The sequence below is a fragment of the Pectinophora gossypiella genome, chromosome 13 (assembly GCF_024362695.1).
Source record: "Pectinophora gossypiella chromosome 13, ilPecGoss1.1, whole genome shotgun sequence".
In the NCBI taxonomy this organism is placed as follows: Eukaryota; Metazoa; Arthropoda; class Insecta; order Lepidoptera; family Gelechiidae; genus Pectinophora; species Pectinophora gossypiella.
In genome coordinates, this window is record NC_065416.1 from 380,842 (window position 1) to 406,646 (window position 25,805).

Sequence of the window (25,805 nt, forward strand, 5' to 3'; positions counted from 1 at the left end):
GGTAATACTGCTATATGCTTTGATACAATCAGACGTACCTATGTTGTGATGGAGTATTGTAGCGAATTAGAATAATTCAATTGTACTGTAATAATCATTGTGTAATCATTTGATTGTTGCTCACATATTGTAAAGTAGTTACCTACTAGGTACTTTAAATTATTGTGAGCAAAGTAAATTATTGCATTGAATTTATTTATTATATATTCCCAACATTAATTTGTTTCGGACGAAAAATATTAAAATGTCTGCACAAGAAATAACGGACTTCAAAAAACCAAGTAAGATTTTTTCTCGTATTTATTTTATTTGTGAGTACTTTATGTGCGCAAATGTGAAATTTCAATATTGTTTTTGGACGAAATGCTTTAATGTGGCCTTTTAAGCCCCCTGATGTGTATTTCCGTTATTATTTGCACAACAAAGTCATCAAAACGCCGTGGATTCGAAGATTTAACTTAGGAAATAATACAAAGGTATATCTAGAGAGCTTTTGTTAGTATATTTACAAGGATAAATAAATAAAGTAAATAAAGCAATGGAACTACTTGTCTGTGCGAGGGTTAACGATCCTTGTTTTGGTTTCATTAGGACCAGACATTAAAAATACATTATACACTAATTGTTGCTAAATTGTTCCTAGGAAAGCATTAAGCAAAAAGTTTTCAACTAGATAACAGTAGTTGCAAATACAGTTTGTAATTATGGCTTTTAGTCACGAGAAATAAAGAAAAAAAAACTTCTTGTTACGTATGAAAAAAAATATTATCTTTCTACATAAAACCCTTGGTTTTTTACACCGATACTATTGAGTGGGACTTTGTTGAACAAATGAGTTAAAAGGCCAAATCGAATCAATTCGTCTAAAAAGCAATATTGCAATTTGACATTTGCGAATAAAAAACTAAGTGCGCAATGTCAAAAAATTACAAATAGCAATATTGCTTTTTAGATGAATTGCTTCGATGCGGGGTTTGTAACAACTCTTGTATTTTAATGAGTTTGAGCCAGTAGCTTGGGATAAATGGTTAAACGGATTTGTCGAAGCACGAACACACACTCATACCTAAAGTAATTTTCAACAACATTGAGAATGAGAGAAGAATCCGAATCTCCAGATTATGAGCCAAGATCCCAACCACTAGACGTAATGTTCGAACATTACTAAAATGTCCCAAACCGTAGAGGCCACCGTATGTAGTGTGGAGAATAATCAACGTCACAAAGTGTGCTTATTTTACAGGTTCCACGTTCGGAGTTCGTCACTTCCAAGCACTTCTTCTATTCCTTGGCATGATCTTCATCTTCCTCATGAAGGTTGATATGAACATCGCCATCGTAGCCATGACTGACTCTACCCAGAATAACGTAAATAACTAAATTTAAGTACATAATATTAAGATTGTGCAATTTGAAATGAACTCAATTATAATTGTGATTTCGTAGTTGGTGAAGTAGGTCATTGACCTACGTTTCTCAAGCTCAGGCAGAAAATCAAATGAGTCTTCCATTAAGAAAATACTTTTCTATAAGTGTCCCAAAAGAAAAATAATGAACAGATTTGACAGAAGAGTTACTTAAACGACGGCGTTTAAAGAATTTTGACATGAAAGAAGTACCTGGTGATGACCTCTGTCTACACGCAGACGGTACACATCAGACTGGGTCATGGGCCTAACACCAGACAGGGCATTTGAAACAGAAATTTCCTTTCAGACATTTGACTGGAGTCATCAAAGGCAGAGCGTGATCCTGTCTTCTTATAAGTGGGGTTATTTGGTGACCAAGATCCCTGGTGGAGAGCTTTCCGCCCGGTTTGGTGGGAAGGTCGTTATGGTTGCATGTGGTGCCGTCAACTGTTTCACCAGCATGCTTCTGCCAATAGCCGGCGTTTATGTAAGCGAAGCTTCTATTTAAAGAACTAAAGTATAGCCAGAAGTGTTAAACCCGATTAGCTGAAGTAAAGATAACCTGACCAAGAGGAGATTTCTGAATGATCGGACCTAGACTATGAATCTGGTGTTACAGCACAGGTAGCTTACCTGACTAAGTAGTTAATGCGAGTGCACGAACAGATAGAAATGCTGTCATAAAATTAAATCTGTCACTTTATAAACAATTTTGGCTTTCTCACTTTGGCATGCCTTCCCATCACTAGAGGTAAGATCATGGTAAGTGTACTTCTCCTTGGCCGTCGCCACAAAAAATAAATCTAAAGGCTTAACATAAATAATATTATCAGAGTTTCGATGGCCCCTTCCGATGAAGTCAGGGCCAATGGTGTGGGTTTATAAACAACAACGTGGTGTTATGTGGTGCTTTTCTATGCTCCAGGGTGGTTGGCAGGCTGTCTGTGCATGCAGACTGATCCAAGGACTGGCCCAAGGGTTGCTGCTGCCCACCATACACACGCTGACGGGGAAGTGGGCCCCACCAGATGAAAGAAGCCGGATCAGCACTGCCATGTATGCTGGTAAGATATAACATGGGTTTTTCTAGGCGCATGGTGAACGCCATTCGAAGCAGATCTACAATAAGGCAAATAAAAGAGATAAAACATAACCAGCCTATATACGTCCCACTGCCGGGCACAGGTCTCCCCTCAATCAACCGGAGGGGGTATGGAGCATACTCCACCACGCTGCTCCAATGCGGGGTGGTGGAGGTGTTTTTACGGCTAATAGCCGGGACCAACGGCTTAACGTGCCCTCCGAAGCACGGACTGTTTACCATATGGTGTGCAATAAATACTTTGACTTTGACTTTGACTTTGAATCATCTTACTTTATCGGACAATCAGGTTATTCAAGCCAGAAAAGTCCTTACCAAACAAAGGACAGTCTCACAAAGTGATTTCGACAATGTCCCCATCGGGAATCAAACCTGGACCTCCAGTTCGTGAGCCACTAGACCACGGAGGCTGTTAAATAAAAGATAACATTAATAAATTATCTTGCGCCACGCTCTCAGCTAATTGTCTTCTCCGGGCATATTGAAAATTCTACAGAAGTATTGTGTCGTATCTAAAGCGATGGACCACTATATAGGTAGGCCGATCACCTGTTACCATACAATTTCTCATACATGTAGACTGTTGTATTTCTCATGTGTAGACTTCTTAACAAAAGTAGCTTTTGATTATCTTCTGTTTGTTTATTTATTTATGTGTGGCTTTTCCAACCCTATTTTATATTACGAGCATGTGTTTATGTATGTTTGACAATCATATATGACTTACATTACTCACGGTTATCACATTTAATGCAGTGTATATTGCAATAAATCATCAGAAATTTGCTGCCGCTTCTAACACTGTCAAGGCGATGTGGTAAATCGTGTAGTGACAGGAACAACCCAGCGTAAATACCAATATTTCATCGTGTTAGGCAGACATGGAACAAACTAGCGTTTTTTTTTTGCACTCTTGCCCATGTATCTAAGAAAAATCCACCTTAATATCTGTCCAGTGCATAGGATCGTAAACAATGGAAAATATATTTTCGGAAGCGACGAAATAAAGCTTGGCTTGTAAATATACATGGTTGAATGTACTTGAGCGTCCATTTATTTCCCACAGGTGGACAGCTTGGCACTGCCCTGGAATACCTAATGGCAGGCTTTGTAGCATCGTACTGGGGTTGGCAAGGAATCTTCTACGTGAATGGATTGATCTTAGCAATCTGGACGGCAATTTACATCGTCATGGGATCTGCTTCGCCGCTGAACTCTAAAAGTATAAGCGCAGAGGAGCGAATATACATCGAACGGTCTTTGGGACAAGATGACACAACCAAGGTTGTATCAGTTTGATAGAACGTTTTCTTTATCTCAATCCACCGGAGGGGATATGGAGCATACTCCACCACGCTGCTTCCCTCCGGTTGATTGAGGGGAGGCCTGTGCCCAGCAGTGGGACGTATATAGGCTGTCTATGTGTTTCTCTATCTAACATTACTTCATTTCAAAATTTTTCGAGGCAAACTGCTATACTAGTAGTGACATAGTGAAACATCATTATATCATAGCCATCGTTTGCAATGACTGAAAACTGTATTATGAAAATAAATTGTAGTGCCTTCTTGCAAATTAGTAAAGTATTTGATATGACTAACAATATTTTTCTTTTATAATACTTATTTACAATGTTAATAGTTTCTTTCTTTCAGGAACTGAAGACTCCATGGCTAGCGATGTTGACATCAATTCCATTCCTGATCCTGATAGTGACACACGTTGGTAACAGTTGGGGCTATTGGACCCTGCTGACGGAGCTACCAACTTACCTGACCAAGGTTTTAGGTTTCAATATTAAAGCGGTAAGTACACACACACACACGCACGCACGCACGCTCGCACGCACACACGCACGCACACACACACACACACATCAATACATAAACCTGCATACAGATGAATAGTATTACTACATAGAGCTATTACTACTTAACGTTGCCTGCTGATATGTGAATGAGATACTTTTCTTACATGAAAAATGAGAACTAGTCTAAATTACTAGTCACAATAAGCGCAGATTCATTTCTGTCTCCTGCATTTCATAATGTAATACCACTAGCATTACAACTTCTTCTATTTCAACATTAACAAATTGCTTATTAAAGTTTTTATTTCAGAACGGTATAATATCAGCTCTTCCCTATTTAGCTGCCTTCATCATGTGTTTCGTATTTGGCTTCGTCTCAGATTATACGCTAGGAAAAAAATATATAAGTGTCAATGCGTGTCGCAAAATTAATAATAGCATAGGTAAGTTTGTGGAAATTTTCGCCAATAGTTTCAAATAGCTTAAACAACTTTTTAAACCACATTGCTTAAATTTCAGGTTCTTTTGGACCGGCGCTGTTTCTAATATGGTTGTCATATGTGACGAGCGAAATCACTCTAGCCGTCATGCTGCTTATTGTATGCATTGGGTTAAGTTCAGGAGTCTACGCCGGATTCAACGTAAGGCATTTTCGAATATTCTTTCGAATACTGTCAACTACATTACCCATGCTTTGGGAAGAGTAAATGAATAGACAGGAAAAATCCCCGATACTTAAGAGTATGGCCGTTTGAAAGTATTTATTTTATCTATGTCAATTTTAAAATAACGTTAAATTTGGATAGTCGCATATATCCTGTTTTCTTATTTATTCCTTCCCATTCAAAAAAAATCTAGGTTTCAAAGATCTGTTTTGTGAATTTGTGTGCAATAAAGTGTTTTTATTATTATTATCTTTTAATGGATATTTTTTTAAGATCATATTTGTAATCAAGTGACTTGCTCACCAGATCGTACATCTGGACATGGCTCCGAACCATGCTGGAACTATGATCGGTATCAGTGGCTTCGTCTCCAACGTCGTGTCCACCTTCGCTCCTATCGCTGCTGGCTTTATGATCAAAGATGAAGTGAGTACATTTTTCTTCATCGTCATCACCACTTGTCTTACCAAACCCAATGTCAGAATCATTAAGGTTTCACATACTTTACTCATAGCTCATGTGAAGCTAACTGTATGTAAAAAGCTTATTATAGGATTAATGATTACCTAAATATCTATTTTTTTTTTGTGTACTTATTGATTTCCGTGTGGTTTCTGTCCTGTGTTAAATATAATGTACCTGTCTGTCTGTGTCTGTGGTGTCCGGATGTAATAAACGTTTCTTTCTTTAAATGATAAAAGTAGCAGTATCCGTACTTTGAAAATGAATTTTATTCCAGACTTTATCTAGTGAATGGCGGAAAGTATTCTTCTTGGTTGCAGGGATCCTAATAGCCACTAATTTCTTGTTCCTCGCCTGTGGATCCACCAGGAAACAGAAATGGAATGATTTGTCCAAATAATCTGACTCTGCTTTTAAAGTTACAGGATAGTAATTAATAATTGATGTAATGGGTTTAAGTTCGTGACTGTATTTCTCTTTTTTTTTATTTTTAGTTATTTCATAATTTATTTTTAATCTACATTAAAATAAATAATTCTCTTTTACAAATTATAACTTAATGTTTCATCGAATTGTACGAGAACCTATAATATTTACACTTTAAGCACATTCTGCACTGTAACAGCGTGGTGGAATATGCTCCATTCCACCTCCGATTGATTGAGGAAAGGCCTGTATCCAACAGTGGTGTTGTTAAGGTTATATTTAACATAGTCCTTGTTTTCAAACTATTGTTCATTTTTCTTCTGAGCTTCAGGATCTGAAACAAAATATAAAAAATGTTAAATTATGATTATCAGTCTCCGAGGCCTAGCGGTTAGATCGTTAGGCTCACGATCTGGAGATATCCGAGTTCGATTCCCGATGGGGACATTATCGAAATCACTTTGTGAGACTGTCCTTTGTTTGGTAAGAACATTGCAGGTTTAAATCATTTGATTGTCCGAAAAAGTAAGATGATTCCCTGCTTCAGAGGGGATGTTAAGCAGTTGGTCCTGGCTGTTAGCCGTAAAAGCACCTACACCAACCCGCAATGGAGCAACGTGGTGAAATATGATCCATGCCCTCTCCGGTTGAAGGAATGGAGGCGTGTTTCAAGCAGTGGAATGTATATTACAGGCTGTTTATGTTATGTAAATTATGATTATACTGATTCCACCCGTTAGGTTCGCCTCCTATAACACGGGACTTAAACAAAGCTGTCTAGAGTGGGTATATAACATATATACTTACATCTATGTTACGTCGACCGTCTACTGTATATATTAGGTTACATCTTTGTATCTGTCTATCTTCGCATGTGATGCGACAAAATTAAATGCTATGTTATTTGTACCGAATTTACTATAAACCATAGTAGATTTACTCATTGAGAGCACATAGAAATACACCTACCTCACTATTAGTTACATTAGTGTATATGTCGCAGTCGGATTGTATAATCCGCTGTATTACATTATAGCTAGCTGTTTTCAAAAACAGGGCCGTTTTGTAATGCGGCGGTTCTACGTTTAGCCGTATTGTCATTGCGATACGTTCTCCAATAAAGCGGTCCACGTTTAGCAGCACTACTACTTAAATTGTAGGGTGCCCATAATATTTTTTTCTAACTGCACTTGAAAATTGTTCTTAAATTCACTATTTACCGACATATTTAACACGTTTCCTTTATTTAATTCACTTGTAACTTCGCTATTTAATAACACACTTTCTGCATCCAACGCCATTGTTGTTGTTATGACAAGCAACGCCATGAGTGTTAAAAATCGGAACTAAAAACTGTCAAAGAGGCGGCTAATCCCTCGCTTTATTACATTACGGCTAGCCGTGTGGAATGACGTATGGCGACGAATACGTTTCGGCGATTTTTTACTTAGCCGCATTCAATACAGCGAATTGTTGAACCGCCGCATTACAAAACGGCCCTGTTTTTGAAAACAGCTAGCCGTAATGTAATACAGCGGATTATACAATCCGATTGCGACATATACGTACATACGAACAATGCAGGCATAACTATAAATTTGAAATTGGATTAATCAATTTGAAATTGGATTAATCAATTTGAAATTGGATTAATCGATTTAAATTGTATATAACAGTGAGAAATTGAATCATTACAGAAACAGTGTTAAGGGTACGAAGCGTTTGTTAGAGGTAGCGTTTCTTGAAGCGTAGTGTAATTTAGTCAACCACTCGAAATAACGAACTGCTCAATAACTGCAGAGTTACCATTTCTAAATTCAAAATCTCTTATTATGATAAATGTGGACAGCAACATTTTTGTCGGTATTTACGATGCGAAGAAAAATTATAAATTCAGAAACATCCATACAATGTCTGTACTCTGGAGAACATTGAATTTTAGTATTATATGATCTGTGATTGAATTCCTTACCAAGATGCATTCGCTAACTTAAAACCCGCGTGAATATCGTATACTTTTCTTGCTACACTTGGTCCTTGAAAGATCTTTCAATTTGGATGGAATAAAATGTTAGCGAACATGCATATGCACTTCGGGGATACTGGGACCATATGTAATGTAAAAAACATTAGTTGTTGTATGTTATTTGTAATTAAGTGACAATAAATTCATTTTAAAAAGTTAAATTCAAATTGGTGCTGAGTCCAGTACATACCATGTAATTTTAAGTTATATATACCTGTCTTTTTCTTATCCGCCGAGAAGGGAAGGGACGGCTAATCGATAGGCATAAAATTTATGGAACACACGTCAATTTTAGTTAGAAATTTAAAAAAACCCTCCCAATTTTTTATATTGGCCAATCTTCTCTTCTTATCGTGTCGATGGCAAACTAAATAGTATCGGCCCAAAACTTGGCAACAAGTATGGCCAATAACTCGACGAAATTAAGTTGACAGCATACATCAAACGGGTTGCATAACAGCGAAATGCCATTTTATTTGCCCGGGTTATTTATTCATTCACTCATTCATTTCAAAATTAACAGTTGTCAGACATCAGTTCCTTTCTTTTTTGGTGGATAAGATAGATAGATAGGGTATAATAACATAAAATAAAATTAGGTGGTGTCGAAACGGAGTCATTGTAAAATATTATTTTCTATAAAAAGTCATATAAAACAAATAGATGGGAATGAACACTGTAGATTAGGCTGCATGTTTGTGTTCCCTTGCATTATTTTATTGGAAAATCCGATTTAAAAATTTAAAAGCTACTTTGTGTCTTAAGTAGATAAAACGCGCTTTTCCACACTGTTTTTACGGGAGAAAGGCACCCTTTTCGTGCTAGAAAGGTGAAAAGGTTGGTTTCCTAAAATAACACTCTGCGTTAGGAACATTCGTTTGTGACATTAATTGAATCCTTTCTTGTAGGTATTGCGACCTCAACTCTATTGTGTGACGACAATTGAAGCTGGCACTCAAAGGCTCCAATTAAGACATTGAACAGATCCCCAATCAAAAAGTCACACGAGATCCAATGTTTGATTGTTTGAAGAAAACCTGATCCTAATTCTTACTGTGATTATACATAATTATTTTTAAACGGTTTTATTTATTCTTGGGTCAAATTTAGTAATTCAAATTTCACCCTCTTCCTGTCAACCGATTAATCTGAAATTTTGTATACACTTTGGATTTTGGTGACACTACAATTATGTTTATTCATTATCATTATAAATCCAAGATGCCGGCCGCTACAAAATGGCGGATAACGTAGGTTTTATCAATCCCATCAATATGGGTATCAAATGAAAGGGCTCAACAAGCAGAATACAATATACTAAAAAAAAATTAAATCCAAGATGGCGGCCGCTACAAAATGGCGGATAACGTAGGTTTTATCAATCCGTCGGATAACGTAGGTTTTATCAATCCTATCAATATGGGTATCAAATGAAAGTGCTCAACCAGTAGAATACAATGTACTATATAAAATTAAAATCCAAGATGGCGGCCTCTACAAAATGGCGGATAACTTAGGTTTTATCAATCCCATCAACATGGGTATCAAATGAAAGGTCTCAACAAGTAGAATACAATTTACTATGCAAAATTGAAATCTAAGATGGCTGCCGCTACCAAATGGCTTATAACAATTTTTTATCAATCCCACCAATATGGGTATCAAATAAAAGGGCTTGACAAGAAGAATACAGTGCACTATACAACCTCAATATTTAAGATGGGCGCAGCCACTAAATGGCGTATAATAATAAGATTAAAATTTAGAAATTGAATCTGGGATGACGGCTGAAAGAAGAATGTTGCCTTTAATACTATCATGGGCTTCTACAATACATAAAATGCAGGGCAGCACTGTGGATCACGCAGTCGTATACTTAGGTGCGAAACTGTTTGAAGAAGGTCAAGCCTACGTGGCTCTTAGTAGAGTAAGATCTTTGCAGGGACTACGTATAGAGGAGTTGGACTGCAATAAACTAACGGGCACGAAACCTTGCAATAATGAAGCACTAAATGAATTAAACAGAATGCGAAATAAAAACTAAAAACTAGAAAATAAAAATAGGTAAAAAAACTTTTTAAGTTAAACGGTTTTATGTTAAACATAAAATTATTTTATTCTTATTCTTAAACATACATTGCAATGTTTAAGCTAAATGTACTAAAAACCAAAAAATAATAAAATAGATAGGTACAGTCGTGGGAATTATAAACATATGCATAGACTAGACTAAAATAAAACCGTGGGGCACGTCAATTGTCTACAATCGTTGATAAAATGTTTGTTTTGTAATGTTACTCTATAATTAGGCAGTTGTTCAACTGACAACGATGGATGTGTGATAAGTAGGGCTAGAATGTGGAAACAAGCTAGCAAGCTCGATTATAAGCGAGTTTTAGGGTTTCATAGTGGTGAGCGAGTAGTACTTTTATCATATGTTTTGTCGATTAAAGACAAACTACGAGCAGTGAAACGATTCCTCGCCAGCCAGCAGTGTGAATGTCCAACGATAAACTAGTTGAAACATCTCTTTTATTTACATGGAGTGTAAAACTATTGGAATTTCCATGAGCAAGAAAATAGTAAGTAATTTCCTCACTGTCTGCGGGCCAACTGCCTAACGACGAATTAAACGATTCTTCTATCGCACATTAAGTCGATAATTTGTAGACAATTGACGTGCCCCACGGTTTTATTTTAGTCTAGTCTATGCATATGTTTATAATTCCCACGACTGTATCTATTTTATTATTTTTTGGTTTTTAGTACATTTAGCTTAAACATTGCAATGTATATTTAACATAAAACCGTTTAACTTAAAACGGTTTTTTAACCTATTTTTATTTTATTTATTTATTTTGAGGAAAACTTACTGGCGTAAAAATATCGTAAAATAATTAGCAGACATTAACTCAAGGCTAATTATAAGTCTCTACTTATGTAGAGACAGCTAAGCTAACTGAGCTGGTTAGCTGAGTAGCTAAGTTACCTACCATTTTTACAGTCATAAAAAATAGTTAAGTACAAACATTTGATATTCCCAAACTAGGGCTAATAAGTCATTTGTGTCAGAAAGTAAACGCAATTTTTTTTCGCATCATGAAAATTTTAAAACTAAATAGTTCTTAATCGTACTCAGGTGGTAAACTGTTAAAACTATCTATAGATCGTATCAAATAGATATCATGGTTAGTTCTCGCAAAAATTGCCCATAAAATAGCAATTTAGACAGAAGTTCAGACATCATTTGGCTGCGTTCATTAGAAGTGCTATGTCGGTAACCTTTCGTCTCAAAACTAGCGGTAGGAAATGGTAGCTCCTGCATCTTATACACATACTTAAACTCACGTCTGTAATATCTAAAGGTACCAGTGGGGCTGCAAATAAACAGAAGACTACCTAGATTAGATTTGATACCTAAAAATCCATCTCTTGTGTGAGTCATCAACCCTGGTGTCAGGGTGTTGACCAGGGTGTCATAGGTCAACTGTCATAGGCCTCTGACATGGCTCATGTAACGACTACATATTTATGTAAATAAAAGACTGGGCTTAAACGTGTCTTCCGAAGTATGGATCACCTTAGTTCCGAACAATCGGTTGATCAGCGTCCAATGTCCACATCAAACTAGGGATCACAAAGTATTTTTTGTTATTATTGAGCCGCCATACTGCCGTGTCATACGAATCTCTGCTATCTCAAAAAATGCTGTTTTGAGTAAATCGCCTTTAAAGTTTTTTTCAGTTAATCGTCTGTATAGTTCGTATTAAGTGAAATATCTGTCATCAAAATATCAGAAAATATCCTAAAATGTACTCTGAATAACAGGCACTTTTGATTTTTTTCTTTATTATAATAGTTTTTATTTAAATCGAGTTTAAGAGTTGTGCATGACCACTCTTCCATAGAAATGTGGTCACGCGGTCTGTGCTATATTAAGTTAGCAGAGTTTGGCACATGCAGCCGGTTTGTTATTATAACTTTAATCCATCTATGCTAATTATTAGTTGTAAGAGATGATCGTTACAAGCTTTCTATAAATACTGCTTTTTGGGGTAGCCCGGGTTGAGTAGACTAAGTGAAATACAAGGAAAATATTTATATTAAGTACTTAGTTTAATATTGATATCTACAAAATTGGAAAAATTAATGTACAAGTTCGGAATTCCTTTTTTTCTACCCTGACATTCATTTTTTGCTTCGTACACATTCATCAATCAGCAATCAAGAGCTCAGAATTATGTAATTTTATAATTTTAAATAAAATAATCTAAAATATAATGAATGTTTAGAAAAAATATTTATGAAATATATAATTATGTTCAAACTTCTTCTCAATAGAATGAAAAAAATGGGATTCCAACAGCATAAAAATGTTTTAGGCATAACCTTCAGGAATCGATTAATTCCTCCTCACAATTTTCATGACTCTATACGTATAATCATCGGCACACATGCACCACCCCTTACTCAAAACATCTGTTGAACCCTTACTAAATTCAACCATCCTCAAGGCCAGCACACCACACCCCCTTGGAAACACCTTCCAGTAGTTCGTCGCAAAATAAAATAATGTTTTTGTGGCCAAGAGTCTGCATTGTCGTACCTTCCGACGACTTATTTACTCTTTCTCCACACAATCTGCTAGACTGCATAACTCCCCTCTCCCGAAAACTTGTCTGCTATACAAGCACGAATTGTACCAGACACGATGGAAGTTTGCACCGGCTCGAAACATACTCCCTACGCTTTTTGCAGCCACAAGCGTAGAAGAGTCAATCAAGACGATCATTGCTGAAAATGGATCTCCACTCTCAACAAGAATGGATCCTGTGAAGTTTGTACTTCAGAGTAGGAATTTAGTTTTCTATTGCGAGGGACAACCCTCGAAGAAAGTAGAAAATAAAACTATAAAAACTGGCCTCCTCCGCCTGCTTCGCCTCAGTATCATATTTCACCCTTGACACAAACGTCTCAATGAACAGAACCAACGTTCTTGAAAATAGCAATCCCCACAGCTAGCCTGGGCATGCTAATAGCCTCCTGCACATCCACAGCAAAAATCTCGTCAACAGTAGGTACCTTCATTATTTAGATCGCCCTCTAAACATCTATGGGACTTATTCCACCTATGAAACTCGTAGATATTCAGAAGATGGTGTTAAAATTGAAAGTACTGCCAAAAAGCTTTTAGCTTAGGATCATATTTACATACTATGGATGTGGAAACCAATCGTAAAGGATTATTTTTCGAGAAAGGCCACTGCAGGCTGAAAAGTCAATAATACAGCATCAGCATTCTGTCTCTGTATTGAACAACCCTTTCAATCACAAGAAATGGCTTTGAATTGTGACAATTATTATACCTCACAAAAGAAAAATATAATTCTTGGCTATGATGAGATCAATCAACTCGTCCTCACTTGTGACTGCAGAATACACAAACCTCTGGAACCAGGGTACACCCTCATGGCAACTGATACAGTTCCCGGTTGCACAGCGAACTCTTGAATTCTCGAGAGTAAAAGTGATTGACGATCTGACAGAGTATTACAAAAATCGACAACACAGACCATCAGTCCATAAAACCTGAATCCGTTTCGCGACAAACCACAAAAACCGCTTCCAAGGGGGTATAATATACATAGAACCCTTGAAGAAGCCGAACCCAGCAAAGGTTCAACAAATGTTTTACAAAAAATCGCATTCGGCGAACGAGAATCATCTAGGGACAAAAGCAATAAACAAAATAACCCTGTGCTCATGAACTATTTACGATTTTGATGCTGCAATTGATGACCAAAACTAAAAATAATATTAATAGCGATGATGTTATCGCTTGCTCAGTTATGAAAACCCAGGGTTAAATCCATTGCAATTCTTTATTCAACAAGAAAAGTCACAAGACCTTATCATCCTCATCACATTTGAGTATGCTTTCTCACAACAAACAGTTTTCCAGCCTGGTATTGTATCCTCCCATTGATGGTTCTTGCAAAACTCAATCCTTTGACCAACGGTTCCAGGCAGTATCACTGTTCTAAAGAAGTTTCTCATTCTTATTCAAACCAAAAAATATTTCCTCTTTATGCCTGGTTCAAAGCATTTTGGGTCCTCGACTTCTCTCTCAGATTCAGGAAGTGTTTCCTCCCTGGGCGCCGGGTTTGCAAGTACAAAGAATGTCGCGAATCGCTAGGATTGCCTTCGTCGTAGTCACGCCTATCTATTGTAACTTTTAGTTAGAGGAGTTAGGCGTGACCCACATGCAAAAAAATCAAGTTAGCAGACTTTGTCAACCTCTATATCTCAAAAAGTATCAATAAATTTTAAAATGTTTTTACTGAACTATGTAAAGCATAGGATATAAACCCCTTTTGCACTGGTTATTCGTAACTCGACTATTTTAAGATAGCAGACTTGTGCGTGACACGGCAGCATAGGCCCCTGACATAACTCATCCGATTTGAAGCTTTGCTAGTTACAGATAAAGTAAAACTAACATTCTCATTCTCACTACAAAAAGAAATTACAAAAAGAAATTCCACTTTAATTTCTTATTCTTATTTTAATTATATTTCATTTTATTTTAAGTAATAATACGGAAAACTTCTATAAAACTTAAAAAAATATTTTAGGGTTTCAACTATTATAACGAATATTTCCTCAAAGATAGGCATATTCTTTTTAGAAGATTGTGGTTTTGCAAGACTTATTTCGTACACTATATCACCGCGACATAGCTGGTGGCAAGTTAAAAGGAAACGCATTCATCACATTGGCTCATTTGGTAGGGTTCGTCATAATAACAGACCTTTTAGTTCGCATCAGTAGATGTACGAGTTAACTACGGCGTTCTAAATTGTCGAATACACTGGAGACATTGTCTGTAATTTAGAAGACCGCTGAAGTTGTGGACTTCTGCAGAACAGTCCGCGGCATTGGAAGTTCGGCTTTATTGAATAGTGTCGTTTGTTACGCCTACACGAGTTCGCAATAGTTGTCAATTCACATTGTGTATGGAGTTTACGCCATCAGGTCTAATTTAGGAACGCTTTACAAACCGCAAATTAAGCAGAAGATTGGAATCGCAAAGTTTATTTAGTAATGACCGTAAACGAGCTCACCTATTGGCATTATCATTGTTAAGACGTACTTTTATATGTCCACTACTCCGTCCGGTCACTTTTTATGGTTTCTCTTTGTAAGTACTCTTTCTATCGTGTGGGTTGTGAGGTGGATTACTAACCCCATCAACCCTGGTATCAAGATTATTAATGAGCCGCCTTTGGCCCCTGAAATGTCTCATGTAACGATTACTTACTTACATCGGTAAATAGTAACCAGTAATTTGCCTTCCGAAGCACGGATCATCTTACTTTCGGACAATCAGGTGATCAGCCTGTAATGTCTTAACCAACCTAGGGATTACCAAGTGATTATTGTAGTATGTCCCCACCGGGATTCGAATTCGGGACCTCCGGGTCATGAGGCCAACGCTCAACCACTGCACCTAGTTCAGTCGCTGATGGAGTGCGGAGAGTTGCCGTTCTATACGTAGTTATTATTCCTTATTCTATGCTCTAAGTATGTGTTATACCTGTTCGGTCTTCCTCGATTTCAGGTACGTCGTTCCAGGTTTGCTTCACACTGGTTCCAAAGATGACATAGACAGTGTTACAGATTATGTATATTGCAGATGACAAGTAGAACACCTTCCGCCATTCACTGGCTTGGGTCTGAAAGGGAAAAATAAATGTCTTTATTTGGAGCAACACCGCAACCTTAACGGCGTGAAAATGCCATATCTTATTTATTGGTATTCGAAAGAATTCGCCAATCGCAGGCAGATGCTGCATTATTATTGTTATGATTTTCCATATCTCATAACGTTAGGAACCTTAGTCATGCCTCAAGATACATAAATCAAATTCGACTTCTCTTCGCAGTCGTCACACATTGTTTGATAATTGATAGAGGTGAAGAAAAACATCATGAGGAAACCGAAATATGATTCAGATGTATGGGATCGGTATTTCAGATTGTTTCCCCTTTTCGGACTGGCAATGAATTTTATAAAACCAAACTTGTCAATATCCTCAGGTTAGGTAAACATATATCGTGTGGTTGTGAGATAGAGGACCAATCTCAGTAACCCTGGTGTCAGGGTTATTATTGAATCGCCAAAGACCCAAAAAACAACTGTAAACTAACGCGTTAGATACACTGACCCTGTGTAAAAGCATTAGCACATAATGCTAGGGAAATCCATACATACGCAAACTCACGAACGAAAGCTAAGCCACAAGAAGCGAGAAGACAACTTGAAGCCATTTTTATACGAAATCCTAAGATAGGTATATTCATAATAGCGAAATGATAATGATTATGCCAACGACAAGAAGTGGTAGAATCCTTACCTCATCATGAAGTAAAGCTCCAGCAGTTAGTGGAGCGATGATGGAGATGATGTTTGCGAAGAAGTTGGTGATACCCATCATTGTTCCACCGAAGTTCGGCGCCATGTCGATATGTACCAACTGTAAAATATAAAAAATATCAAAGTTACAGTACAAAGAAAACACTTTGAATCTGCAGAAATTGTCATGATAGATCCCAATGACAAAGAAAGAACATTATTCAAATTCAAATTAAAAAAAAATCAAAAACAATTCAAATTTATTATAATTATAGTGTGAAATAAATGTGTATTATTAATAAATAAAATAATAACTGATAATTTACACATACATACGTACACAAGATCACGTATGTTTTCCATTGGCGTAGGCAGAGATCAAGGAGTTTCATTTACTATGATACACACACACACACACACACACACACACACACACACACACACACTCACACACTTTCGCTTCTTCCACTCTCATTCGAAAAAGCTTACATAAAACTGATAAGTTGGAAATCAAAAAGAAGATTATGTAGTGTTGCATTGATGACTAAAACTTTACAAAGTAATTCCAAAGAAAAACAATAATAACGATACGAACCAAGTAGCCAGTGTAAGTACCAGCATTCAAGCCCACTACCATGGTCAGCAGCAACACAGCAACTGTGACGTTCCCGGCTGGTGCGTATGTCAGGCCTATGAGAGCTAACGCTGGACCATAATGACCTGGTAGAAAAAAAACAAATAATGTACTATTTCATAACCTTTGTATTCCCTCATTTCTTTTTCTCGATAGAAAAGGGAACGTTAAGTGGAAAATAAGCAGATTTTTATTTAAATAGATTTGCGTTAGGTCTTAATAATTAATAATTGAACAATACCTATTTCAGAAGAAATTGAAGAAGCTTAGGGTAATGAATCTCCGGCCAATCCACCAAACTCACCAATAGAATTGGAGACTTTCCTAACAGCTGTGATGCTCAGCCAGTTCTTCTTGATGGCCAGATCAGCGAGGAAGCCGAAAGGAATACTCAAAACCACCATCGCCAGGTACGGCAGTGCTGACATTACACCGTTCTGGAATTTTACAAGCATAAGCTAGATCTTATGCACTGTGTATTTACGAAAAAAAAAAAAGTAAAACCAGAAGTTCAGTACCTATATTTTGACATTCTATGATCTTCAAAAACATCTTTTACTACCGGACATAATGTTTAATGAATAAATAAATTATTTCTGTCTGCTGCTTTCTTCATCAGAACAAATATTAGATTATATTTATTAAATAACACGCGGCCGCGGTCGCGGTCGCGGGAAGCCGCTGGATGCGGGCAGCGCAGGACCGATCGTTGTGGAGATCCTTGGGGGAGGCCTATGCCCAGCAGTGGGCGTCATACGGCTGATGATGAAATAACATTTGTCTACTTATTTACCAAGCATTAAAGACATTTTTGTTTTAAGTAGGTAGTCAATAGTGCTGATACATAAACTTCTGTTACTATAGGAACTCACCGCCTTAATATTGACGCCAAGAACTTGACTCATGTAGGAGGGCATCTCGGTCATGAGAGTCCAGAAGCCCCAGTTCTGTCCACAGTGCACTATGATGAGGGACAGGAACGGTATGGAAGTGAACATCGACTTCCACGGGGTTTGTATTTTCTGAAACAGTTGTTTGAGTTTCTGTTGTTAAAAGTTCATCAATCACTTTGCAGTTTTATGATTTATGCACTTTGTTAGGTGATAGTATTATAATAAATTTATTTTTTTTATAAAGTCGTCTATGAAGATTCTAAACTGAAAACAAATACAAATAATAATTTGCAGCATGCATCATACAAGATGTGGCGTAAATATACTCTAAAGTAAATCTTATACACAGAACTTTAGCTTTAGACAACAGGTACAAGCTTAAATTCAAATCAAGTTTTTTTATATAATTTAAAAATAATAAGAATTAAAAAAGTACCTTTTGTTCACCAACATGCCCAAGGGAACTTTGTATGTAATGCCGCTCCTTCTCGCTGATCATCTTGGAGTGCTGAGGAGAGTTAGCTCCAATAAACACGTACACAGCCAACCAAATGGCACCACAGGCTCCGTTGACGTAGAAAATGGCCGGCCAGCCCCATGCCTCCGCGATGAAGCCTGATATCATGAGCTGGATGGCCGTTCCGAACTGTTGACCTTACAAGAATGAAGATGATTATGAGACAATATTACTTATACATTCTTTGAGTTAAACGCGGTTATTATAATAAATAAAATACATAATACCGGGTTCTTACCGCGTTAAAATCATCCCGTGATCATGACTTTTTCAACAGTATTCAAATATCGGGAGTTTCATATCTCTGATTTTAACGTGGTAAAAACCCGGTAAAATGTGTTTCAATATTACTTGTTATTATTATTGCGTATGGCAGACAAATATCCTGCTTGGATCAAATATCCAGCTTAAGCTCCCTTAACCAAGGGCAAGGGTTCGTTCTCGACTGAAATGGCTCACCGGACTGTTCCTTGCGAATCTCCCGGTGCTTTATCCTGCGATTTCATCATGGATCCCCAAAACAGTCCTTTTCAGGACTCAACCACAAACAGCCCTTTTCAGGGCTCCCCCAGTAATATTACTTGTTGACTTTCAGATTTGATTGAAAATTATATTGAAAACATAATATAACAATTGTTATTGTTTTCAACTGGCATACTTTTATGAATGAAAGGTTAAATTTTATTGACCAATGGTGAAAATTTGCGTATGAGTTGTCAATTCGATGACCGACCTCATCAAAATTAGTAACAGGAATGAATATGAATCACCAAAGGTCGCTCATCTGGTTAATGTCGTTGTAAAATGTTGAAATATTAAAATAGATTCAATAAATATAGGACTTCTTTATGGTGTTATATTTGTTTCAATAACACAGGATACCTCTTACCAGCATAAATAAATGTTCCCAGTCGACTTTTTTCTTCAAGTGGTACCCACTTTCCGATGAGGCTATGCATTGACGGATTTAACAGACCTTGGGATAAACCCTGTAGTATCCGACATCCACATACCAACTGCCAACCTCCCTGAAATAAATCAATTTGAGGTCACAGACGTTAATCTACAAATAAAGTATATAGTCTTCGAAGTTAATATTTCAAAGTCAAGGTTTTCGAAGTCAATATCACAGGTTTTCAAAACTTTACTTCAGAAAACTTGTTAGTTATACCATTTCTATTGTTCACAAATATTATATTCATGTTGACATATAATATATTACTAAATATATAATATAAATAGCAGACGACAACTGTCGCGATAGATGGCGGCATAATAAAATCAACAACAATAAATATTCTTCACGTCTATAAAATGTAAACAATAGGTACTAACATAATACGCTCCAAGAGGTAGAATCAAAGAGACGACAGAATTGACAGCTATGACTATTGTGACTAGCTGTTTGCCGCCAAATTTGGCTGACAGTACACCAGCAGGGATCTGTAGCACGATGTAGCCCCAGAAGAATGAGGACAGGATCACCGACTGTGTTTGCATGCTCCAATCGAATGTCTGGAAATTCAAATAAAGTAAATCACCCAAAACATAAATGTGAAAGACGGCCATTTTTTGAGATTCTCCAAATCATAATTTCACTCATGTATATTATTTGCAACTCAATAGTGCGACTGTCAAGTCTAATTACATGCACACTACATACGATTGTTCTAGGGTCTTCATACACATCAAGAGCTATTTACCTAGCTACGTTCCAGGGACCATAAAAAGCTAGAAACTGGGTTTACTAGTCCAGAATTGGACAAGGATTTGTGTTGCTAAGAACAAGTAATTTTAACATGCTTAGTCAGCAAAAAAATATTATCAAAATAAGAAACATGTCATGATAATAATAGACACGTGGTTGATAAGGGGAAATGAGTACTTCAGAGAGTTCACTTTTCAGATAAAAATTTACGTGGGTTGTCAGAATATGCATTTGCAATACTACAACAAAATGCAATGCGATATAAAAGTGTGCTTGAGATCATTGATTCGATAAGAATCTGACGTGCTGTTATAGTGATGGTTGACTAATTTAAATCAATGCACTTACATAATAGGCTGTTAAGACCAGCAGTTGATGTTAGAGAACTGACTGTACTTTCTCTCCATTTGAATTCAAGTTAGATGGTTATCAGGTGAACCGAGTACATAAAAAAAATTCTATGTCTTCAGTGTGATGTGATTTATAATACTAATGTAAAGAGATGAGATGTAGATAAGATGTAACTTGAAAGAAAAACGACTTGTTAAAATCGCAATAAAAGCAACTTTTTTATGTGACATGGACGGCAAACAGGAACCGCCGCCTATGGACATTTGCAGCACTCAGGTACTCGTATTGCCTATGTTGTGCCGACAAAGGCATGTGTGAAAAAGGCATTTCAATGTCGATTGAAATGCCTTTTTCACTCCTTTTTTGGAGAACCTCATATCATAGCGCGGTGGGAAAACCTCAACACGCAGACGTAAAGGTCAACGCAAGAGTACTATAAACCGGCGAGCATAAAGGTGGAGTATCAGGGTTGTAGTGAGCGGAATACTTTGGTGTTTTGCTAACTCTAAATAAAACTTACATCGTCCTTGGTGTCGTCAGTCATGGCGACGATGGCGACGCTGATGTTGGCGCGCATGGCGAAGGCCAGCATCATCGCAAGGAAAAGGAGCAGCGTCTGCACATGCCTGAGACCACAGCCGTAACCTGAGGATCACAACAGACAACAATACATAAGCATAACATACGCTCAGGGCTATATCGCAATTAGTCAGAGATCATCCATCGCAAGATGAACTGAGAACCCAGACCTCATCCAGCTTTCTGTTAGGTAACAGACGTTGTGCAATATATCATTAACAAAGTCCAGTTGCTTTAAATTTAATAAGTTTTTTGGTGACTAAATTAAGAATCATATCAAATTAAATTGAATATACTTTATTGCACACAACATACAAGACAAATTTACACAAATGTATACAGATAGATACAGTACAATCTGGCGAACAAGAACAGTCATACAAAGTGCTTATTAGCTTGACCGGGAATAGATCCGAGGACCGGCGGTTCGTGAACTTGACGCCCTTAATAGACAACGGAACACTTGACAAGAAAGAATGGAATTAGGCATATAACGCCAGTGCTCCTGACTGTACGCCATAAGTAAGATTACAGATGCGTAGCCGTTATATTGATACGACAATGCAGGATGGAAAGGCGAGTCACAGGGATTGTAACCTGGAACCTGACAGAGGGCAGCAGTAACTGTCAATGGGGTTAAAAAAGCCACATCAAAGCAATTCATCTTGAAAAACAATATTGCTATTTGACATTTGTTTGCACTGCGCACTTACTTTTATATGCGCAAATGTCAAATTGCAATATTGCTTTGCTAAATGAATTGCTATAATGTGGCCTTTTTAACCCCCCAGTACTATTGAGAGGCGGAGGACAGGAGTCCTAGTACGGCTTTGAAGTAGACTACTCTGGGCGCCATCCCACTGGCGTCAGACAAAACTGCGGGGCGGAAAGCACGAGGGAAACACTGCCCTATTTTTCCCTGAAAAGTAGCATGGATAATGCTACACCGACAAGAGCGCGACTCTTAAATTGGTGATGAACCGTTACATGAGCCAAGACCTCGAACCTGACCCGGATTGCACTGCAGTTGATGCGGTTGATAATCGACCTTGAGGCCCATCATTTCCCTAGCGTTTATTCCAAGGTTCACGAAACTAAGTAGCAGTTTTTTTAATAATCAATTTTAACAAGTATATAAATTTTTGTTAAGTAAATAAGTATGTATACAGAAAATCGTACTTACTTGGTTTTGGTTCATCTTCTATGTTATTTTCGACCTTTTCATTTGTCATTTTCACTTAACAGTATAAAAAATTTCCGCCTTAAATAAAATTGACTAGACCGTTACCTATTTTTTTTTTTGAAAATAAAATAAACCTAACAAGCAGAATTTTTCATATTTATTGAGACTTGTTTTTCAATGCGCTCTAAACAAGAACGTCTTACAAAGTGTTACAAAAAACGCTCGAGTCGATATCAAGAACAGTCACAGTTATCATCCTCCCGTCACGAACCGTAGACATTTATTGAGTGTACATACTCAAGGTTTTCCTATTGTTTTTCTGTCATTTACTTCATTCTTAAACAGTGTTTTCATTACTGTTGACTCACCATTTGAATTATAATATTGTTCACTTTGTTCTGATGTCGGTTAATTGCAAAATATTTACAGACACGCAGATGGATCTAAACTCGCGTGAGCCACAGTATCAAATTTTATTGAGACAGTAGGTATAGAATGCAATCCCGACTCGAAATCGCAAATTCGAGATCCCAAAATATTCGGGATCTCGTCTAGTTCGTAAAAATACACTTCTCATCAAAAAAATCGAAACACTTCCGTTTTCATTGTTTCTGTCCGAATTTAACACAAAAAAGAATTCATACGATGAAAAAAAATACATAAATGTATAGCTGGCAGTTTGGCCATTACAGTAATAAGCGAAAATTCTAAATTCAAAATTAGAATTTCATTTGTTTATCTTATAAACGAAATGCATCACTGTTTTGAGACAAATGTGTGTTTAGGGTTGGAGTATATTTAGCGTTTAAAAACTAAAAATTGGCGCCTATCTTTAAACTTTTTGTTTTTTATTTCAATACTGTGACTTTGGGACGTCTAAAAAAAGGTTTTTTTTTTCTAAAACGTATGGATACTTCGCCCACAGAAGCCGCCCAAGTTGTGGCATTGCTGGATTCTGGCCTTAGTCAGCGTGTTGTGGCTGCAAGACTGCATCTAAGCCTGTCATCTGTTCATAGAGTCTATAAACGTTATCGGGAGACTGGTTTGTTCACGCGCCGTTCAGGATCTGGCAGGAATCGGGTCACTTCTGAGCGAGATGATCGATTTATTGTAACAACTTCTTTAAGAAATCGACGCCTTAACGCTTTTCAACTGCAGCAGCGGCTTCGTGTTGTACGAAGGGTGGCTGTAAGTGACTCTACAATTAGAAGAAGGTTGAAGGATCGTGGACTGGTACCGCATAAGCCAGCAAATGGGCCGAAATTAACTGCAGACCATCGAAGAGCGCGCCTTAACTTTGCACGTGAGCACCTAAAATGGTCATACCTACAGTGGAGCAAAGTTCTCTTTTCTGATGAGTGTAAAATTATGCTGTATGGTAACGACGGAAGGAACAAGGTCTACAGAAGAGACGGAGAACGCTATGCACAATGCTGCATTGAAGAAAAGGTCAGCTATGGTGGCGGTTCGTGGACGGTTTGGGGAGGAATCAGCGCCGACGGTAAGACAGAGCTTGCTTTCGTGTCTGGGCCACGTCTGCCTGCACTAAACTGTCATCGGTACGTCGAAGAGTGTCTCGAGCCTCATGTGATGCCCTATGCACATTTTATTGGCAACGGCTTCATATTCATGCACGACAATGCTAGGGCTCACACCGCGGGCGTCGTACGAGATTATCTTAACGAAGTCGATATCTCTATTATGGAATGGCCAGCAAGAAGCCCGGACATGAATCCCATTGAACATCTGTGGGATGAATTTAAGAGACGAATTCGAGCAAGAGATCCTGCCCCAGAAACACTTAGCCAGCTGCAAGATGCAATCCAAGAGGAATGGGACAATATACCACAGCATGTGATCGTGACTCTCATCCGATCGATGAAGAACCGTATGGAAGCAGTAATTAGAGCTCGGGGAGGGAATACAAGTTATTAAATAAACGTTTTTTAGCTTTTTTTTTCATTTACGTGTGTTGTTTTATCCATTTCCTTTATACTCCATATGGAATAAAAATGACTCATTTAACAAAATACGAAACCTATGAAAAATTCATTTAAATTTAGAACATTAACATTAAGATTTGATAAGCTCATATTACTCACTATTAAACGACATTTAACATTTATTCCTAAATGTACACATTTTTCTGATAATCCTGACAAAACGTAAACTTGCAAGGTGTTTCGATTTTTTTGATGAGAAGTGTATATAAAGTTAGGATGGCTGAAAACGATGGAAACTGCTTGTTTGTGGGAAAGGTAAATTAAAACAAAAAATTTTTGAAAGAAAACAATAACCTTTATTATTTAATATTACTGACTAAATAATTAAGTGTTTTTTTAGATATCAGCATAATCAAAACAAAAAGTATAATTGAAGGAGATTTGCCCAATCCCGTCAATCTCGAATGAGATCTCGTCATATTATGCTTCGAGATTGATCCCTGAAAATTAGGCGAGATCTCGCGAGATCGGGATTGCATTTCCTAGATAGCAGACATTAGAAGATAACATTATTTAGTGTGAGTTGTGAGATCAATGACCGACTTCATCAACCCTGCTGTACTGTAGTAGTTATTATTGAGCTGCCAAAGGGCCCTGGCATGGCTCAAGTAACGACTATGTACTTACTTACATCAATAAGTAGTAACCGGGACCAATGGCGGATCATATTACTTTCGGACAATCAGGTGATAACTCTTTTTCTTGGTAATGTACACCTAAAATCGATTATGATGAAATATGTATTACAATTCTTTAACACGAAAACATTACATCTTAAAATCAATTTTGCAATTTGACGTTAAAATTTGCACATAAAAAAAATATTTCCAACTATTTTCTCACTTACTTACTTGTTTTTACTTATTCTTATTCTTTTTGTACACTATTTGTTTATATATCCCTTATTATTATTTTCATTATATTTTTTTTTCTTATTATTGTGCGATGCCAGCAAATATCAAAAAGCAATATTGCTTTTTAAGATGAAATGCTTTTGTGGCCTTTTTAACCTCCCAGCTCATCGCCCATACAATACTTTTATCATGTGTGAGAGACATGATTTGTTAGTCAACTTTCTTAACGTGAAATTCTATGCTACACCATTATTTCTAATCCAGCAAAAAAGTCAAACAGACTAGTTATCTATTGAAAAATATAAACAATATCTTGTTTGTTCAAATTTATAAGTACCTAAAAATTCTATTACCGAATAGTAACATCAATTCATATTACATAAGATCGAAATGTCATGTACTATCTACATGGGTTCAAGTTGCCGATAATATCATGGTGATAGGCACAAGTTAATCTGACAGATCTGATCTAAACTTGCTGAATAATAATTTATCTACCACACAAGTGGTCTGACAAAAGCAACATTGAAAAGGAGTGTTAAAACGTGAGTAATATAAAGTCTTTACAAAATCTTGGTGGGGTACAAACTGGTTATCACCAGTATGAACTGGTAGCGTGTCGATAGTACCTCTAAATCTATCGGCACGCTATGATAGCTGTTTTGACGTTTGTTCCGCTCATCACATTTCGTTTGTTTCGCCGTCCGAGAGACCTCCGCCAGGTCTTGATTTACCTTGGCTTACCTGGAAGTCTCTAAATAGACTTC

General features: G+C 37.1%; 2 protein-coding genes across 2 annotated transcripts; one reads left to right on the forward strand and one right to left on the reverse strand.

The window, feature by feature from the left end:
• The first annotated feature begins 187 nt into the window (after positions 1-187).
• On the forward strand, positions 188-5,856 carry LOC126371737 (putative inorganic phosphate cotransporter). The gene is made up of 10 exons (XM_050017076.1): positions 188-281; positions 1,244-1,368; positions 1,717-1,896; positions 2,335-2,473; positions 3,578-3,795; positions 4,167-4,316; positions 4,632-4,764; positions 4,841-4,962; positions 5,293-5,412; positions 5,726-5,856. Exons 1-10 carry the CDS (start codon positions 245-247, stop codon positions 5,846-5,848), a joined length of 1,347 nt encoding a protein of 448 aa, XP_049873033.1. The 5' UTR covers positions 188-244; the 3' UTR covers positions 5,849-5,856.
• LOC126371731 (putative inorganic phosphate cotransporter) lies at positions 5,700-22,456 on the reverse strand. The gene is made up of 11 exons (XM_050017067.1): positions 22,182-22,456; positions 20,940-21,064; positions 19,696-19,875; positions 19,250-19,388; positions 18,280-18,497; positions 17,823-17,972; positions 17,255-17,387; positions 16,912-17,036; positions 16,318-16,437; positions 15,498-15,636; positions 5,700-6,208 (listed from the first exon to the last, which is right to left on the reverse strand). Exons 1-11 carry the CDS (start codon positions 22,228-22,230, stop codon positions 6,177-6,179), a joined length of 1,410 nt encoding a protein of 469 aa, XP_049873024.1. The 5' UTR covers positions 22,231-22,456; the 3' UTR covers positions 5,700-6,176.
• Between the last annotated feature and the right edge of the window lie 3,349 nt (positions 22,457-25,805).

Coding starts and splice junctions, on each gene's coding strand:
- LOC126371731 (XM_050017067.1), bottom strand. CDS start 22,230: ATGACAAATGAAAAGGTCGAAAATAACATAGAAGATGAACCAAAACCA. Junction 21,065..22,181: donor AGAAGATGAACCAAAACCAA/GTAAGTACGATT, acceptor TGTGATCCTCAG/GTTACGGCTGTGGTCTCAGG. Junction 18,498..19,249: donor GGGAACATTTATTTATGCTG/GTAAGAGGTATC, acceptor CATTCTTGTAAG/GTCAACAGTTCGGAACGGCC.
- LOC126371737 (XM_050017076.1), top strand. CDS start 245: ATGTCTGCACAAGAAATAACGGACTTCAAAAAACCAA. Junction 4,317..4,631: donor TAGGTTTCAATATTAAAGCG/GTAAGTACACAC, acceptor TTTTTATTTCAG/AACGGTATAATATCAGCTCT. Junction 4,765..4,840: donor CAAAATTAATAATAGCATAG/GTAAGTTTGTGG, acceptor CTTAAATTTCAG/GTTCTTTTGGACCGGCGCTG.